Source organism: Haemorhous mexicanus, chromosome Z, assembly GCF_027477595.1.
Source record: "Haemorhous mexicanus isolate bHaeMex1 chromosome Z, bHaeMex1.pri, whole genome shotgun sequence".
Classification (NCBI taxonomy): Eukaryota; Metazoa; Chordata; class Aves; order Passeriformes; family Fringillidae; genus Haemorhous; species Haemorhous mexicanus.
The window spans coordinates 73,361,039-73,380,539 of NC_082381.1; the positions used below are offsets into that span (position 1 = coordinate 73,361,039).

General features: G+C 39.9%; 1 protein-coding gene across 1 annotated transcript in view; it reads right to left on the reverse strand.

Moving 5' to 3' along the window:
• ITGA2 (integrin subunit alpha 2) overlaps nucleotides 1–19,501 on the reverse strand; it is a 67,624-nt gene that overhangs the window by 46,279 nt on the left and 1,844 nt on the right. Inside the window, exon 2 of the mRNA XM_059837104.1 lies at nucleotides 2,454–2,577. Within this exon, the coding sequence (XP_059693087.1) occupies nucleotides 2,454–2,577 (124 nt within the window). The remainder of the gene's footprint in view (nucleotides 1–2,453; nucleotides 2,578–19,501) is intronic.

Here is a 19,501-nt window from a genome sequence, read left to right on the forward strand (position 1 = left end):
TAACCTCTTCTGGGGAGAGATGGCACCCCAGCAGCACATGGTGCTGTGAGCAGCCCCCTTCTCTGTGCATGGACAGAGTTTTCTGATACATCACATTCTTGCTGCAGCACAGTGACAAACTCTCCACAAAAGCATATGATGATAAATGCTCCCCTCAGACAGAAAAATCACCCTGATCTTATCTCAGACTGTTTATCTTGTTCCCAGTTCTGCCATGTCAACAAGAACTGTGCGCATGGACTGTAGCCTCCGCATGGCTCATTGGAGAAAACAACTCTACTGAACAACTTGAAAGAGATTGAATGTTCTGTTTGGGTTGGGGTTTATTTTTTGTATGCTTGGTTGGGTTTTCTGTTTTGGGTTTTCATTTATTTGTTTGCTTGTTTTTTAATAATGGATACAAGATGAAGCTTTATTGTCCCAAGAAAAAGAAAACAGCCTAGAAATTAAGAGAACAAGACAGTAGAAGATGACTCACTTTTTTTTTTAAGCTTGCCTAATGATTTTTTCAGTGGAAGACTGAAAAGGGCTTTTCTTCATTGAAGAGTCTCTAACAAGCCCTAGTTACTTGAACACAAGCTGATAAAATTTCCCTGATTTTTGGAGATACATCAGACACCATGCTGTGAAAGAACTAATGGTGAAGTGCCTACATACAGAAAAGTTTACCAGATTCAAAATATTCATATACTTAGGAGAAGATTAGTCAAACTCCATGGTCATAAAGGTCTTTTTCAACCTAAATGACTCCATGATTCTGTAAGGTAGGAAAACTTAAACCAAAGTTACTTTTTTTTTTTCCTTTTATCCAGTACACATTATTCAGGAAATTGGTAATGGAGGAGTTTTTATATTAGAAGGAAAACTAAGAGAGGGAAATATAAAACATAAGTAGCTTGAATGGATCAGGCAGCTATTGCTTCTTCTGCAAGCTTTCAGAAAAACTCACTAGAAGTATAAAACACAACAATTTCTCCATGTACTAGGCAAAAACGTTCAATTCAGTACAGGCACACATTTCTGTTCTCCTTCAATGGCTTTACACAGAAGTTCAAGGGTCTTTTTGGTTGCTTTTTATTTTTTATTGTTTTTTAAGAGATCTCTGATCTATGGGTGACTGAACACATAATTAAAGCAGGCAGAAATGTGGTGAGAAGCCACCACAGCATCAGATGAAGAGTGGGGGCAGGCTGGAAGCCTACTCAGCTGAGGGAGAGACAAGGCCGAGGTTTTAATTTAGAGGCTAGAGCTCAGCCCTGCTCTCGCTGTGTCTCCTGGTCCCTGGAAGCCAGCACTGCTGGGAAGTTGGGGCTGTACATCTGTGCGTGCAGCCGACGGCAGCAGCGCCGTCACAAACCTCTCCACTGCCTCCGTCACTCTGTGCCGGCCCTTCCAAACTTCAACTGCAAAATACCTTTTCACCTGCTACATCTTACTTTCTCTTTACTGAAAAGAGGGGGTTGTCACGAAAGCAGAACTGCCAGTTTGTGGCTGTCTGGGTTCTGACACAGCTCCTGTCCATGGAGGATGACCAGTCTGAAGTGTCTCAGCGTACCATAATACATACAATCTGGTGTGGCTTGCTCTAGACTTAAACCCATGCATACACAAACAGCCACTGAAGAGTTCAGTAGCTCTCAACTGCTTTCAAAGACTTACAGTCCTTGCACATAAAGACACCTTAAGATTTGTGCCTGCTGAGGCTGTGGAAGAGGAAACAACGCGTCTTCCACTAAATGCGCTTACTCCCAATAATATTTTAAACTTCTTCTTGAAACCAACATTACTAGAAAAAATATTTTACTAATTGCTCATCAAGCTCAGTGTTGTGGCAACATAGGATTTCAGGTCAAATTTTGTGGCTGAAGAGATGTAGCAAACGCAATACTCCGCTATGATTGTGTTATCATAAACATCCAAATACACCATCCCTTGCAAAGCAAACAGTTATTACTGTATCAGACACAACATTATATCCATTTAGTTTAATTTTAATATTAATAATTAGAACTCACTAGACCTAATAATTTGTTTTGACCTTAACAATGTTAAAATGGAAAAATATCCCATGGATATGTAAAGAGTAACAAAGATGCTCTGGGTACACAAAGGAATGAAATGCAAGTTAAAATTCTAGAGAAACTGTAAGCCTAAGAAAATTAGAGTATTGGAGATGAAGTAAAAGATTACCATAAGAAAGACCTCGGGTTAAGGAAAGACATGGTGTTAAGGAAAAAAGCGTGAACCATCACATGCACATACTTTTAGAATACCTCAACTTTTGGTTTAATAACATTAAGTATTTACTTGTAAAAAGATAGCTGTAATATTAAAACAAATTAGCCAGAATCCCTTTAAATGAGATGTGGAATTATAAAAGAAATATTAAGAGTTGCAACATTTTTTACTTAACCTTTTAGTTGGACATGAACCAACCCATTTAAGCTGCTTACCATTTGCCTTGTTCATTTATAAACTGTTGAACTGCATATCCAAACTGCTCTCTTGGTGGACCAGAAAATATTTTTGCTTCCAGAAGCCCAACATTGTAGGCTTCACAGCAGTTATGAAGAATGCCTGTTAACAGAAAGATTATGATTATAAGAGAAGCAATTAAAGAAGAATTTTGATCCCAGTGAAAAAGGCTCTTCATCTGCGACAGCTCCCCCAACAGAAGAAAATAAATACAGCCTTTGACACATGCTTGAAAAAACAGTGATTTTGCCACAGTACCCTGGCCATGTGAAATGCCTCTCTAGCACTCTTTATGTGTGTTGTGTTTCTGTGGGCAGAGATCAGTGACTCATTCACTGTTTGTCTTAACAAAAATTACAGCATTACTAATGGGAATGTTTTAGCTGAATAGAGGCAAAATGTGTGATTCACAGGTCTGTTATCCTCCTTTACCTTCAGGCACAAGTTAAGCTTACAGCACTGCAAACACATCAACAGCCTGCTGAGGTATACCAGAATCACAGCATCTTTTAGGCTGGAAGAACCTTACTCAACCACTGCCAAATCCACGAATAAACCATGTCCCCAAGTGCTACAACTACACATCTTTTAGAAACTTGAAGGGATGGTGATTCCACCACTTCCCTGGGAAGAGTGCTTCAATACTTGACAACCTTTTACAGGAAGACATTTTTCCTAATGTTCAGTTCAAACCTTCCTGGTGCAACTTGAGCTCATTTCTGCTTGTGCTATTGGTTGTTACCTGGGAAAAGACACTGACCCCTACCTGGCCACAGCCTCCTTTCAGGCAGTGGTGGAGACTGACAGGGTCACCCCTGAGCCTCCTTTTCTCCAGGACAGACACCCCCAGCTCCCTCAGCTGCTCCTCACAGGACTGGTGCTCCAGACCCTGCCCCAGCTCCATTGCCCTTCTCTGGACTCTCTCCAGCTCCTCAGTGCCTTTCTTGCAGGGAGGGCCCAGAGCTGGACACAGCACTCGAGGTGTGCCCTCAGCAGTGCCCAGCACAGGGGGACAATCCCTGCCCTGGCCCTGCTGGCCACACCATGGCTGATCCAGGCCAGGATGCCACTGGCCTTCTTGGCCACCTGGGCACACCCTGGCTCATGTTCAGCTGCTGTCACCAGCACCCCCAGCTCCTTTCCAGCCACTCTGCCCCAGCCTGTGGCACTGCCTGGGGCTGTTGTGACCCAAGGGCAGGACCTGGCACTTGGCCTTGTTGAACCTCACTCCACTGGCCTCAGCCCATGGATGCAGCCTGCCCAGATCCCTCTGCAGAGCCTTCCTGATCTCCGGCAGAGCAACACTTCTGCCCAACTTGTTGTCACCCGAAATCTGACTGAGCGTGCGCTTGATCCCCTCATCCAGGCAACTGAGATATCAAGGAAAAACTGAGCCTTGGAACACCACTTGTGACCAGCTGCATCCACCAGCTGGGTGCAACTCCATTCACCTCAACTTCTCAGGCTCAAATGAAATGACCTGACTGTACCTGCTAATACTGTTTATAATTGAGTCTGTGGCACTGTAATAAAAATGAGATTATCTGCTGCATCAGAAAACCTAAATTTTTGCGTAATTTCATTATCATGCCAGAAGCCTTTGTTTTCAGTCCAAACAGTCTGAACAGTTGTCCAAACAGGAAAACTTAGAACTACAAACATGCAAGGTAGAACAGCACTAATAAATCGTGACATTCAACACTGCAACACTACTTAGCTGTGGTTTTGTTCTTAATTGCTTTTCCTTGGGCATTTATGTACCTGGGAATAATGGTGTGCCATTCCATGCCATTTTGGAAGGAACCAGCAATGTGGACTGGGGACAGAATTGATTTTGTAGCACATGGGGATCCACTCCTCATCCATAAAGGGCCTGATTTTCTTTCTGATCAAGAACTGTAGGTGGATACCTAGGAGTATATGCACTGGGAAGGCTGCAGGAAAAAGACCAGATTCCCCTGGGGGACTCTGCTGTGAGAAGGTAACTCCTTCCCCAGTGTGGAGGTGGAAGGACTGAGACAACAGTGGAATTCCAGGAACAAGCTACAGCCCAGCTGAGGAACACCTTAGAGCTCCTGAAAAACCTCAAAAAATGGCAATGATGGAGGAAATAATGACTTGTGATTGCACTGTGCAGCTGCTCCCTGAGGTTCCCAGATGAGGCAGGTTCACAGAGCTGCTCATGGGTTAAACAACGTCTCTCATGTTTCCCCTCCCTTCCTGTGTGCCCAGACAGAATGAGTTTTATCTGCTTTACACACAAATATGCCTCACCACAATTATTTGGTATGAGTCATTGTGTAGTAAAGAAACAGCTTCTTCAATAATCCCTTACAACAAGGATACTTTATGGAGAGATGGCATCTTAAAAATATAATCTCAGATTCTAACCATTTCCCTAGTTTTGATGGGCAGAGAGCTTACTGTTGGTATCATCTTCTCCCAGGTCTCAGGAGCAGCTTTGGAAAAGAGGTTAACAGGGTTTATATCAGCATGAAACAGTCCATCACAGTAGCTGAATTGTAATAGTAATAATGATAATAAAATCATAGTGAAAATATTAAAATCACAACCACAGGTTTGCAGGCAAAGTTCACGACCTGTAAAAATTGTCAATGTATTTTGTACCCTTGCCCACAGAATTCAAAACACGAATATCACTAAAGAAGACTAAGACTATTTAGAAGACTAAATACAACTGTAAAAGAGTTACTACTTTTTTTAACCACAAATTCAAACAGGAAATCATATATTAGTTATCTCAAACAACCACATCTACAGCCAGCCTCTGGAAAGCAAGAAGTCACCCACTACTAGAAGTATAGTTCCTTGAGAAACATCCTTAGAGATAAATATATTTCTTGAGTCAAGCTATTTAAGACTGGAGAAGAGGATGTGTGCAGACTCATTACTCTTTGTTTTGCAAGCCTTTTGACACTAAACACAACCTCATATAATCACAGTTTATGTCTGGGTTTTGAGGACAAGGAATGGTGTATTGAGATAGTAACTGACAACTGCCAGTAATTCCTTTGTGATCTAATATACTTGAATTTTATAAAAACATCTTTTTCATGTCATATCCTGAGGGATTTTTGGTGTCTGTTGTTAAATTGTAATACCCTCAGTCAGAAATCAAGCATGATTGAGCAGTTTCCCTTTCTCAAGAGGCCAAAGGAGACTACACCACAGCACCATTCTGCATGTAAATACTGAAGAAGAACCCTCCACATTCTATGTTGCACATGAAAATAAACCCTGGCTTTCGAACTTGAGAGATGGAAGCAATCTAAAATTATAAACAGCTTCAGTCTGACCCAAAATCCAGAGGCATTTAGAGAAAAACTCTTGATTCTCTGGACTGTTACACACTTACCAGCAAATCACACTGCAAGCCAAATGGTTACATTGCTGAATGCACTGGACAACTTTGGTGCAAATACGTGGAAGATGTTTCTAATTTGTGCCCAGGGTGAGAGTTCTGTTAAATGCTATAGGCAGGGAAAATTTCCTCCAGAACTGGGTGAAAGTACAGGGAGCAAGTATGACAGCCAGCAGCCTGAAGGAAAGTCCCCATGGCTCAAATTCCCCGGGGGTGCTGTGACAAGACAGATGGGCTCAGCAAAACGTGTGGTAGCTTATGTGTTGCCTGTTCAACTCCTTCCTTGACCTCCCACCAGTGTGTAACACTGATCCCTGAACCTCTCAGGGCCACTGTCTGTAATCCTATTTTCTCCAAGATGGGGGCTTATTCCAAGGAGCAAGGACACCTGTCCCTGCACTGGGAAGCTTCAACTCTTTGTAGCTCCCCTGGGCTTCACCACAGCTTACAGAAGCAATGTCCTTTTTCTCTTCTCAAGGCATGACACATGAACAATTTCACCCATCCTTCTCATTTACCACTGGGGCTTGATTTTATTCTTTTAATCATTTGCACAAGTGCAGCATCAGAGCGCTGCTCTTTGAGAGCAAAAAGGTACAGCTGGAATAATGGAGAGGTGTCTGCCCGATCACAGGTCTCCTCAAATCTGCCTCTATCATGTTCACTTTCTGGACAGGCAGCCAGTCAAGGAGAGTGAAAAGAGAAGAACAAAAAAAGCAATCATAAAACCCAGCCTCTGAAGACACACTGTTATCTGCAGTGTTCTTACAGATCAGCCTAGTTTCAGCACATTTCAGTTACATTTTAAATTCCTCATTTTTATAATCATGAGCAGATTTTTTAGATCTACTCCACACAAATCTTAGTTGGCTTGGGCCCAGCAAGTATATACTGGCAATAATATAGTAGGCATTTTTCCTGCCATTTTCCTCCATCTTATATAGTGCTTACACTATAAGGACATCTTTTATACATTTTGTACATCTATCAATATAGTATCCATAAAAAGAAACTCAAGCATTTGCACACAAAAAAGGAGAAAATTATAATTTTCCTCTAGACCTATTTTAAGCTTGTGCAAAATAAGAGGGTCTCTTATGCATTAAAAGGGTGCCAATCATTGAAGTATCTAGGTTCAAAGTACTGTATATTCCAGGCTGGAATGATTCAGTATCTGTTGCTGCCTTCAGGCAATGAACTTTGATAATTTAAGAATCTTGAAATAAAGAAAACTAATTCACTATCTGGATTTTAATAGCTTTTGGTGACAGACTTCTACTTTGTGACCTAATGATCATGAGAGATTGGTTGGGCAAGTAAAAATCCGCTTCCTAACTTCTGTCTGTAAATGGCACTTTATTTACAGTCAAATAAACAGACTCTGTGGAACAAAGGAAGCTAGATACAAGCCTAAAGCTTCTGAAAGCCCCTCTGCAGACTTCAAAAGCAGCAGTTCCTCTCCACTGGGAAAGTTGCTTGGGCAGTTCAGTTTAAAGGGATCACCTTCACTAAGTAAAGCAGTCCCAACATCTAGCTTCAGAACGGAAGTACAAGAAAAGAAATCCTAAAGGGATAAAAGAAACTCTAAGCTTTCTAATAAACTACAATATCTCTCTGCATGGGATTGTTTTTCCCCTGGGAATTCCCATATTTAAGCAACTGCATTAATGCAGTGTGAGCCATGGGAGCTGCACTGTAGTTATATAGCTGGTTTTATAATTTAACACCAAGATTTTTTTTTCTCCTAGCAGGATGAAAAATAATGCATGTTATGACTGGGCACCTTTAAGCCTCAACGTGTGGGAATTCCTTTGTAACTATAAATGACATATCTAATGATAGCTCTAATGCCTTCTGTGTGCTTCATTCTGTTTGCACTACAAGCTGAAGCAAGTTTTAATGAAGTAAAAGCTCATATTAGGTACACCCAATTCATAATTGTTTTGATTTTGTAAGCAAAGTTCACAGCTTAAAGTGATCAAGCAAAAAATGTCTGTTTGATAATCAATTGTTTGACGTTAAATTATAATAGCTGTTTTATTGAAGCCCCTTATTCAGATTAACATTGAGCATAAAAACATCAACAGGATAAAAAAATGAAATCTGATTTTCATGTATTTGATTATTTCATTTGGTGGAACAACTTTGTAAAGCTCTAATAGAATGTACTGAACATTTTATTAGCCTGTATTCTGCATTGGAGATATTATAAATGTGTCATTTTATTTTCACTCTAAATAGTAAAGATTGACTTTTCAATCACGTTTTACTACATTGCAAAGGTGATGTGCCAATTTTAGATGGCAATAAATTACAAAATACCATAATTAGACTCAGTTATGCTAAGTTTCACCTCTTATTAAAATATCCAGTCAGAGGCATTCTCTGCTGTTGTTATTTATAGCTCCCCATCAAACAGGTCTAGCAAGGACAGTATCAATAAAAAAAAGAGACAATGGACTTTGACCACCGAGTCTGTAAGGATCCACCACACACTAAGTTTTAAATTTATCTAATATTAACCTTGCCAGTAGGAAAGTTTGCCTCTTTACCTTAATGCCATGGTGTTCACTTCTTTGAACAACTACTAGCTATAAATCAGAAAAAGTTTGTTATATAACCTAGCAAAGTGATCCTTTGTCTTTGTGAGTGAGCATTTGTGTCAGTCACAATGCCAGGAGAGCATCCTTGGCAGCTCCCCTCTGCTGGGTAGCACAGCCACAGCAATAACCACTGCCCCTCTGCCAGCTCCAGCAGGGCGGCCGACCCCGAGAAACCCAAACCTGAGGTCAGCAGCATGCTGAGGGATTTGGGGGTGGAAGGGGTGAGCATGCAGTCACCAAGGGAAAGCAAGGCCATGGCCTGGCATTAGGCTAAAACCATGCACTACGGTTTTTCATCTCTAAGTTATTTTGGGTGGAAAAATAAATCAAGAATACTCCACTGGATTATTGGTTGCTTCCTGAATTAGTTTCTTAGATTGGCAGCCATTAAGATGTGTGCTGCTGACATTGCCTTAATTGCTCAGTCTGGCCTTTTAAAAAATATCTATTCATTACAGAAGAGGGCTTTGCTTTACTCTTTTATGTTATACTGCTCCAAGATTGCCACTACAAATTCCACAAAGAAAATTTTTCTGTTGGGCTCAAAGATTTCTACCTCCAAAGAACGCACATCAGCAGGGCCCTGAAGCCTGTCAGACCCTGCTGAGGACAGAGAAAAGAAAGGGGTGGGAGGGATGAGAGAACTTGTAGCTGTGTTGTTTTCCACTGACTTCATCCCACAATGGATGCACACTCTGGTTCAAGCTTTCTCCATGACTGAAATATTTCTAAGGGCTCTCTTTGGGGTAGATTTTCAGCTATTTTCTATTGTGCAAAGTCACACTGGATCTCCTTAGTTGTCAGGGAACTTGAAAAAGCACTTTTGTCTCCGTCTGATACCCAGCTGGTTATTTTTTCATCCCTCTGCAAAAGTTTGCTGAAGTTGGCTCACAGATTCCAGAGTTAGAGAGGGAATACAGGCACCTACAGACCCCCTTCAAATTATAATCACCTACTGTCCTTGCAATATTAGCCAGAAGGTGGAATGAAGGCAGGAAGGGGAAGCAATAAAGTTATGAAAGAGGGTAGTCAAGAAGTATTTGCTTTATATTGAATATATTTAGTCTTACTTTACTGTTTGAACAACATTTTGGTTTAAGAGTAATGTTACTCCCTTATTAGTCAGAACATATATTATCAGAGCAAGAATCCAACTGGAATTACTCAAGTATTCTTACAGAAAGAACTACCTAGCTTTCAAAACATGTTGTGCTTTGAAAGCTTTATTGACAAGACTGTGGAAACATAACAGAAAAAACAATCAGCATGCAGTTAATTTAGGCTATTGAATTGCAATATGGATGTTCTTTACTGTAGCTTTCAGAAGCCACTGAGCAATTCTCACTGCAATGAGCAAAATCTTCACAAAAAAAGAAACTATTTTTTCCTTTTCTAATGTAATACTCCAACTATATTGGTTTCACTGTTTGGGACTTTCCTACAAATGAACATAAATAAAAAATAACTTTTTCATCTGCCTTTAGAACACTCACAAACGGCCGCACGGAATCCAAACCAACATGCAAGAAAAATATAGGCCCACTTATAATTCAATCTGGAAAGGCATATTAGGCTTTACCCAGGATGGTCAACATAACTGAAAACAATTTCTCATTAGTTTTCTCTTTTATATTTACTTTTCTACTTTCTGTAGTAATTTTTTCTTCAATATGCACACCCACAGCAGTAGATATAATGGCATGTAGATACCTTCGGCTCATATACTAAAACAGCAGTTTTATAATCACATTTAATCTGGTTTTATTTAAATCTGAACACACTTCTTATAGAGAACAACCTCCTAAATAAAGACAATGTGAACCTCTACAGGAATCAAAAATAATAAAGAAAGTGATTGGCAAGACACTGCTTTTTATACTGGCCGTTGAAACATTGTATAATCCTCACTTCAGTTTCTTTGTCACTATTTCATATGTTTACAGAAGCTTGAAAAAGGCAAGTCTTCCTTTTACTGCTTCATCTACCTGTTTTACTTTCTGTTGTCTTGAGACCAACTTTTTCTTCACAACAGCCACAATATCTCAGGCTTCTTGATAATTAACAGAAATCATAAAATTTAGAGTAGAAATAAATTATAGGCAAAAAAGCCTCCCCCAAATCCACCACACGGAACAAAAGAGAAACTATGCCTCATTTAGTAACAATCCTCCCACCCTTCTTCCTCCCCTTCTTTTCAGCAAGTTTTCTTGGCTTAGTTGGCTGACTGCTTCTTCCTGGAAATAGGTCAGCTTCCAGCCTGAGAGCCTCTGTGTGTGTGAAAGCCTGAGACACTGCCTTTCCCTTGCAGTGGTCCAAAATGCAAAAGCTGCACTGAGGAGTTACCAATAATCTCCCATAAAAGCAGCCTAAACCTGAAAGGACACGAATTGTGACTGAAAAGTTGCAGAGACTGTGATAACACAACAAGGAGCTGTCTATTTTGCTGTTCTGACACTGCTGCAGAATAAGAGATCTAATTAAATTTAACCACAACTTCATTAGTTAGTCTGCAAGACTTGTCTTTTTCCTGGTGACTCCCTACTTGTGGCCCAGATATTGCCCTCCTTGGCTTCCAGAGCAGACAAATAAACCACTCTTCATCTGTAGTTAAGAAATCCAGACAACCTACTATACACACAAGGACTGGTTCCAAAAAAAATGCTTAGGAGCAGCTCCTGCAGGACCGACAACTTCTTATGAGTTTTTAATAAAGACAGCAAGTATTCAAGCCTACTCAAATGTATTATCTTGGCATGTTTCCATCCATGTTTTCAGTGGGGAAAAGATTTATTTTACAGAAAATTGACTTAATTTCTATCTCTTTGTTATGACATGGAGTTTTTCTTTTATCTTGGTACTAACAGGATTTGTGAACTTTGTCCTTAGAATACCAAAATTTTTTTTCAACACCACAAAGAGATTAAAAGTATGTGAGGGTAACAAGCTATACACATACATATGTTATTTATGCAGTTGTCACTGGCCTTCACAAGTAATGATGATAAACACAGAAAACCATGCATGCTTCCCTATGATAAAAACTGGCTTCGCAATTGGCATTTCACTCCAGCAGTTTCTCCTCCCTTGTGTCCACATTATCAGTGGTCGTGTTTTCTCTTTTTTAAACCAGGAATATTTCCAAATATAGTCAGAGAAGCATGAGCCACATGAGGAAATGCATGTCACCAGACTGAAAGCAATGTGACTGCTATCTGTACACCCTATATGCCACATTTGCTCATCTCAGCTGCTATGAAAACATGATTGCACAAAGCAAAAATGCAGGTTTTCACACAATGGGAAATACCAAGAAGGGAAAGCATGTACAGGTATCTGTACTTCCCTATCACACTCTAGCCTTAATGAAAATTACAGTGCGTTACATTATACTGTGTGTTACGTTATATCACTGTTCAATGTGACCTGTAAGGCTAGGCTAGAAAAAAGCTGAGGGACTTGCCATCACCATCCATCCCTCTGCCACTCCAGTGTCACAGCCTACAGCATGAGGACTGCAGTGGGTCCAGTGACCATTCCATCATACCATTTTTAGGACAGCATGTTTAAGACCCTGTTCCTCCCACACAGCTTCTGAAGCTAACTGGAAGCTTAGCTCCGTACACTGTACACAGACGGCCACAGAAATAAGAGCAGCTTCAGCTGTAAAAAGTTTGCTACATCAGCTTCCTGCAAGAAGAAAAACTCCGAAGCACCACAGGATATATAACACAATACTTGGAAGAGCTATAATTATCAGAACATTTGTTCTCCTATGCCAGAAGTAATGACTACTTTTCTCCTTTGATTTTAATGGGAGCTCATGGCTGGGCATCCTGAATGGTAGGCAGGTGGTCCCAATCACTCACCTGAAATTGCGCCTTAATGCACCTTGAAATGATCAATTCTGGCACCAGATAGTGTCTAGGCAGAATTTAGGCACATTAAAATCAGGAAAACAATCCAGGAAGCCCAGACTTCAGCAGCTGGCTAACCCACAATGAACCTAAAATTAGATGTCACTTAGATGTCATTACACAAAGTTGCACAGAAGTTTAGAATATGAATCAGGTGTAGAAGCAGCCCCGTCTAAGAGCAAAGTATTCTACTCTACTGTTAACCTACTCTGATACAACAGTAAGAAGCAATGAAGGATTTTCAACTTCATTATTTTGGCTTGTAATAATTAAATTATTTAACTAAATAGCTATGCAACTTTCTATGCACAACCAAATAACCAAATGTGAATTGTATGGGTAGTTGGTCCCAAACAGCCAACTCAGAACTCCTTCCAGCTAAGTGCCCAGACATTAGGCCAAAGGCAAGATGTATCTTTGCCTGTCTGGAAATATGAATATTCATCCATTCAGTATATGGGGTGGAGACTGCTTTGTTGCCAGGGAGAGAAGATGCTTCTGGAAAACGCTGAGAGGTGAGTCTACATGACCACTAGCCTCAAGGGAGAACTAGACCCATATTTCCTAGGTGACTATTACTATTACTTCTGAAGCAGCTACCTCTCAAAAAAAAAAAAAAAGCTGAATTGGACACCTCTCTCCCAGAAGTCTTCCCCATTCTTGACCTCATTAGCAGGAGGCACCTCAGGATGGTGCCTGAGAAGGATGGAGTTCAAACACCCTCGATCCACCTCTTAGCTGCAGGAATCTTCCTGCTCTGCAAGAAGCTGGCTTTTTGTGCATTTTGAAGTGCTGAGTCTAAGGCACCTAACCCTGCACTCTGGGGCAGGGGGACCATGTTTTAGGTGAAGTGGGGCTGCAGCAGGCACTCTCCCAGCCTTCAGTCCACACACCATATGGGGTCTACCCAGATGCCAGTGCTCAGGTTGGTGACAGGATACTGGAGTTAGAGTTCAGAAGCAAGTTATCTTTTTTTTCTTCTTTTTTTTTTTTTTTTTAATTTGGTAAAATGAAGCCATTGTACATTTTGGGGTCAGAGAGAAGGGCCCATGTACATTTAAGAAGAGTTTTCTGGAGATAATACTTGCTTCCACAAAAGCAGAACAGTTGCTTTTTTGTCTTCAGAGAACCAAAGTCTATTGTAGCTCTCAGCTTCTCAGAAGGACAACTCCAGACTCTCAAGTACTTTTTACTGTTCAATATGATGAGCTGGATTTTGGCACCTTGAAAAGGAAAACAAAAAAAGAAAAAAAAAATGCCCACCAACCCCCACACCCCCCACCCCCCCAAAAAAAAAAAAAGACTGAGAGTAGAGAAAGTGAAACGAAAGGATATTTGGCTAGAGTTAAATGGATAACTATTATTAGCAGAAGGACTATGTGAGAAGCACTGCTGGATTTTTTCTCAGTTTATTGTTTTGCCCATTTTACTAAGAGTTCCTTCTTCATCATTTCTGCTATTTTATATTTGACCTAAATATATTTCAGACATGTTTAAATGGGAACTTTATTTGGTGAGCACAATTAAAGAATGTGTTATGCCACTTAAATTTTTTCTATGCACAAAAGTTTATCTAAATTATTATTTGAGCAATTTCAGCTAAATCTGAGTTTAATATTTTAAATTCAATCTGTTCTATGTGCATCTAAAATACTGCATATAAAGACAACTGAATTTTATACTACACAGTAGGAATACTAGATAAAATAGTTTTAAAATTCATTATTATAGACTGCTGTCATTGTCTTATTAGAATTTACTGTTAAGAAAATTGAATCACTGAAAAATTATTTATTAAAATGCTTTGCTATTCTTTAGGTAGCAATTAATATTCTCTTCAAACAGAAAATTCAAATGAGAATACAGGTACAGAGACATTTGAGTCACACACCCTCCTCTGCAGTGATATTTGGTAACTATATAGGATGCACTAGTTGCCTCAGGACATAATACTCCACTTGCTGCTGCTTTGAACAGGTGCCTCAAGGAGATTATTTTGTGTTTTACTCTCCTTATTGTAGCATGTCGCTATAAAGAAACCAGGACACAAATTCTTGACTTGAGTTGCCCTGATTTGACACCTACACAGCTAAGAGAATGGGACCAGGCAAGAATAAGTTTAAGCCTGAATAGCAGTAATTTACTGTTTTGTTCTTTAAGCTGAATATATAATGAAGTAGAATTTCTCAGCCAGTGTGCTTTCATAGCTGAAGGGAAACTTGAACACAACAGGGACAGAAACTGAGGAATTATGAGAAGTGACTGCTGTGCATGTGGAAATTTAGACACACTGATAGCTAATCCACTGGTTTACCTACATGCTGCTGCCCTACTGCAGGCAGCAGAGAGCATGGCACAGGCATATCCCCCCAGAAAGTGCTGGGTTGACAACTTCTAGTAACAGCATCCTTAGCTGCACTAAGCATGCAGACCTAGCACAAGGCAGCTACTCCTCAGTCAGGTAAGAATGCTGATCTTGCAGCTGGCTGGGGTAGTTGTTTACCAGGTAATCCAGTGGGTGAAGCAGCCTGGTCATCTGCAGTCTTATCATCACACACAGCTTTGTACTGCAGTCCTAACAGAGCATCAAACACTACCAGCTTTTCTTGCTTAAGGTCTCTTATGTTTGAGAAAGATAGCTAGACAGGCAGATAGATTAGCTGTCATAGAGATAAAAGGCAAAAATTTAGTTCAATCCTTCACACCCATCCACCCTCCCCCTCACCTCTCCATCCTCAAACTCCACTATTTCCTTAGGGATTTTCTACTGTGCAAAAAACTTCCTCCCTGAAGCCTACTGTTGACAGTAATTTCCCCCAAGATTTCTTTATTGTCTGTCCTTTAGAAATAACCAACCATGCTATGCAAGGAAATTCGTGTGATTAAGGAAAAAAACAAAGGCATGCAAGTGTATGATATAAGGGAAGAATGATAAACTTGGAAGCAGGTTGCAAAGGGCAAAACAAATCAGGAATAAGGCAAGAGTTCCATCAGAGCTGTGCATAACTTCCAAGCCCTTCACCCTGTCTAACAGCAATTTGAAAGGGACAAAAGAATCTGTGACATTCATCATGTGTGACATTCAACCATGCACATGCCATTCAGTTGCACACAAAATGTCTTTGCTCATCCTCCATTCAAAGAGTGTTGATCCTTCTTCTTTTCCTGCTCTTTCAAGTCCTGAATAATATGCTAGTCTGACTATATTTTTACAGCATGTGCATCTCCAGGAGAAAATAAAATTTTCTCCCCTGGGGATCCTGAAATGCTACTGAGGGAATAATTCAAAATAATGATTACCAACACTCAGAATATTGAGTTTATTTGGCAATTCAGAAATCACAGCCTTATTTGCAAGTGATGGAAACACTTATGTTAACACCACTAAATGCCTTTAGTATTCACCACCCCCAGAAAACAATTGCAGTATGAGCAGGAAGAAGATTATTGCATATTGCCTCACAAAGACACAAACTCACATTCGACCAATACAGACAGAAGACATCATTTATCCAGTGTAATTCACACTCACTTATTTTTATTATCCTTTTATCAGTGCCTTAAGAAGGGATATGTCCCCATAATTATTTAGCACAGATATATGTCAGTTTTCCACCTAAGGGTTTATAAATAAACATCCTTCTCTGTTATCACTTTTAAGAGAAAAGAAAACTAAAGCTCAGACAGTTCTCTGATGTCCTTGAGTAATTTAAATTGGAAGAGTAGAGCCAAATTATTTACACAAAAAAGTAAGCTTATCAACTTGTTCTGTCTCGCTGCACAGGGTCTGAAATCCCAACACTGTGTAGTATCCAGACCACTATGTGATCTAAAAGCTCCAGAGAAAAGAAGCTCTAAACATTAAAACTGCTAATGGAAATGTCCTAAGCCAAGCAGATAACATGTGTTGGTATGCAAGTGCATGGCTATGCCGATGAGAATCCAGTCTGTGTCCCGTCTGCATTTCAGCACGGTCACCATGGAAATGGGAACCAGCCTGCACAGAGCCTAACAAAGGAAACCTTTAAATGAAAATAACAACACTGGATAGAGGCTGCACAAGATTTCTGCTGGGGAAAATGACTTGCTTTACTCATCTGGAGATGAAGAAACTCCTTTTACCTGCATTAATTCTAAAGGAAAGTACTTTATTCACACTTAGCTGTTTTGACATTAAGCCATTACACTGCTAGTTCCAGTTATTAGCCCTCATGAAAATACATCGCATGAAGTACATACAAACCCCACTTTCATTCATTCAAAATTACAATAGTGACGAAAGACCACAATGAATAATATTTATATAGTGGCTAGGAAGCACAATGAAAAAAGGAGTAGCTGTACTTTTACTTCTTTAACTTCTTAAATTAAAGTGCTGTGATACTGAATCAAAAAAGCAAAGAACAATTCAAATGTTGTTCCAGAGAGCAGCAGCACACAGTTAAAACTTGTTGGTAGGATCTCATGTTGACTTTGACCACATTATGCACAAATAAATATTAACTGTTAATGTGTTTAGGTGTCTGATGGTAATAGCCTGTATGCTGTCTAAAGTAAACATAATACAAAATACAAGTCCTGTAATGCAGTATGAATGAAGCCTTACTTCAATCTGCAATGCTGTGAGAGGCAAAACTCCAAAAATAATACATAGTAGGGCTGCTACTTTTTGCTACCTCAGAAAGAAGGGAGAGACAGGTTTACTTAAAGAAGAGTTCATGTTTAGGTCCTCCTTTCAAGCCATCTCCAGATTACAGAAAAATTTTTTACATTAACATTACTCACAAATATGATAATAAAACATCAAGGTATCAAAAGATGATCACAAAGAGGGAGAAAGGCAGAAATCAAAATAGGCTGTACAGATTTAACTTGGTGTGCATGATTGCATGTTAAAAGCATTTTCACCCCAACTTCTAGCTTCATTTATGGCACCAAATGTTCTGTTTCCATTTGCTGTTCAGTTATCAGTTTAGTCCATTCTGCTTTGTACATTGCCATGTCCTTTAATGTATATGATTTTAATCTTAGCAGCTTCCTTGTTGATTATTGCCTACATATATTGAAGATAAACATTTAAGTATTTGCATGTGACAGAGGATTTATTTTTCAACACTCAAGTGAAATGAGAGATCATCCTTACCTCCATAAAAAAAGTACTTACCACCTTGGATATCTAGTGATACAGCTAAACCCTTATTTTTTTCACATTTAAAATATGATTTCCATTTAGTTCAGTCACAGCTGTGAACACAGAGCAGTTCTGCACATCAAGATGCACTTGCACAACTAGCTCAAGCCAGTGGAAGTGACAGCTACAAGTGAAAGAGACTTTTCCAGCTTTCCTCCCTCCTCTGGCCACGAGTTCTGACTGTACCCTATGCCAGCACTAACAAATAAATTGCTCAAGTGAGCAGAATCAGTTTAGCTCATCTCCAAAACTAACCTGGCTCAAAAGGGGGAAAAAATTATTTAAGTAAATGGGTCCCTGACCTGTTCCCAAGACTAAGCCATAGTGATATCACAGAGAAACTGGTGGAAACAAGCAAACAGGAGTGGATGAAATGTCCTTGCAGCGTCAGCTCCACATTCAGGTCAGCTTAACCAGAACGTGAAAACGCAGCTTCAGTTTTGAGAACCCCTGGCTGAGCAAAGAGAAAGAGAAGAACACAAAAGCTCCAACCACATGTCAAAGATTTGATTTAAATGACTCGTCTCAAATTGTACTCAGCTTTTGCAGGGACAAAAAAAAAAGAGAGTGAGAAAGAATCCACTTTTGTAAGGAAAAAAGATAAATTTATTTCTCTTAATCCTACATTTCATCCTCATTCATTAGAGCATTTTCTAATTTCAAAATTAAGCAAGGGAGGAGTTCCAGCTCATTATCTGACCACACCATCTTTCTCTGTTCATAGGCAGTGACAGCATGGTGTACTGATGTGCAAAAGAGACAAATCCAGGTGGCTAACTTACTCTGGGCACTTCCCAACTTTTGCATGTCAAATGCCATTATTACAGCTTCGATCCCAGTTTAAACAACAGCATACTGGAGAAAAAGAATCCGTAAGTAGGGTGGCCTATTCCTCTATAGGGCCTTACAGCCTATTACTTACAAGAATTTCCATCATTGGAAACTCTCTATTCTACACAGACACACCAGTTTCAGGTAGAACTGTTTTCTCCTTCAGTCTGCCTGGGTCCCACAGATAGACTTGAGAATTCATGGCACTCATGTGGTAGACCTGTAGCCCAAAAGGCATAAATAACCCTTGTGTCGCTGCAAGTGTTCATTTCAGAATTAAGGGTTCAAGGGATGTGTACTTCACAGAGTGGAGATTTTATGAATGTTCTAAGAGTTGTATTGTTCACATCCTGGGTTGATGGAGAAAGGTGCATGTTAGGCTTCAATATGCAGACTTGCTGAGATAGTATAGGCAAGGTCACCCCAAATTTTACTTCCTCCCCTATGTATGGCTCACCAACACTATCACTTGACAATTCGCTCTGAAGTTAATTATTCTTATAAAAAGGAGAACAAGCTGGTTCATCTGAAGCCCAGGAAGCAGTTAAGAGCAGTACAGACAGTCAGGAGACCACCATCCAGAAGCAGAGTGGAAAGTAGAGTGACTTAAACAACAATGGACATAGCTTTAAAAATAACAAATAGCATGAGATGTCAAGAGAGAAATTTTTTGTATTTGCAGATGTAGAATCTAAGACCTCACACAGAAACATTTGACTAAGGTGCACGACAAGGTGGACATAAATTAACTTAGAATCTAGCTGATAAAAATGCATTTCTTTCCAGAGGAATACAGTTTTGCACAGACTTATTACCTGGCCAGATTTAGGTAGACAATGCAAATAGTGCCTTCCTGCCAAATTTCAAATATGTCCTCTGAAGCATGAGGGCACTAGAGCTTTCCAAAGAAAATGTTACCAGAATTGAGCCCAGGAAAGCTACTGTATTTTCCACTGGCTTCGCTCTCAGAGAGAGTGGGGCTGTTTTGGCTCTGACTTTTAAGAACAGGATAAGGAAAAAAAATGTATACTTAAAATGTAAATTTAAAGAACTGGACGTGGCAAATCTATCAGCACGTCCAGCATGTAGCAACAGAAAAGCTTCT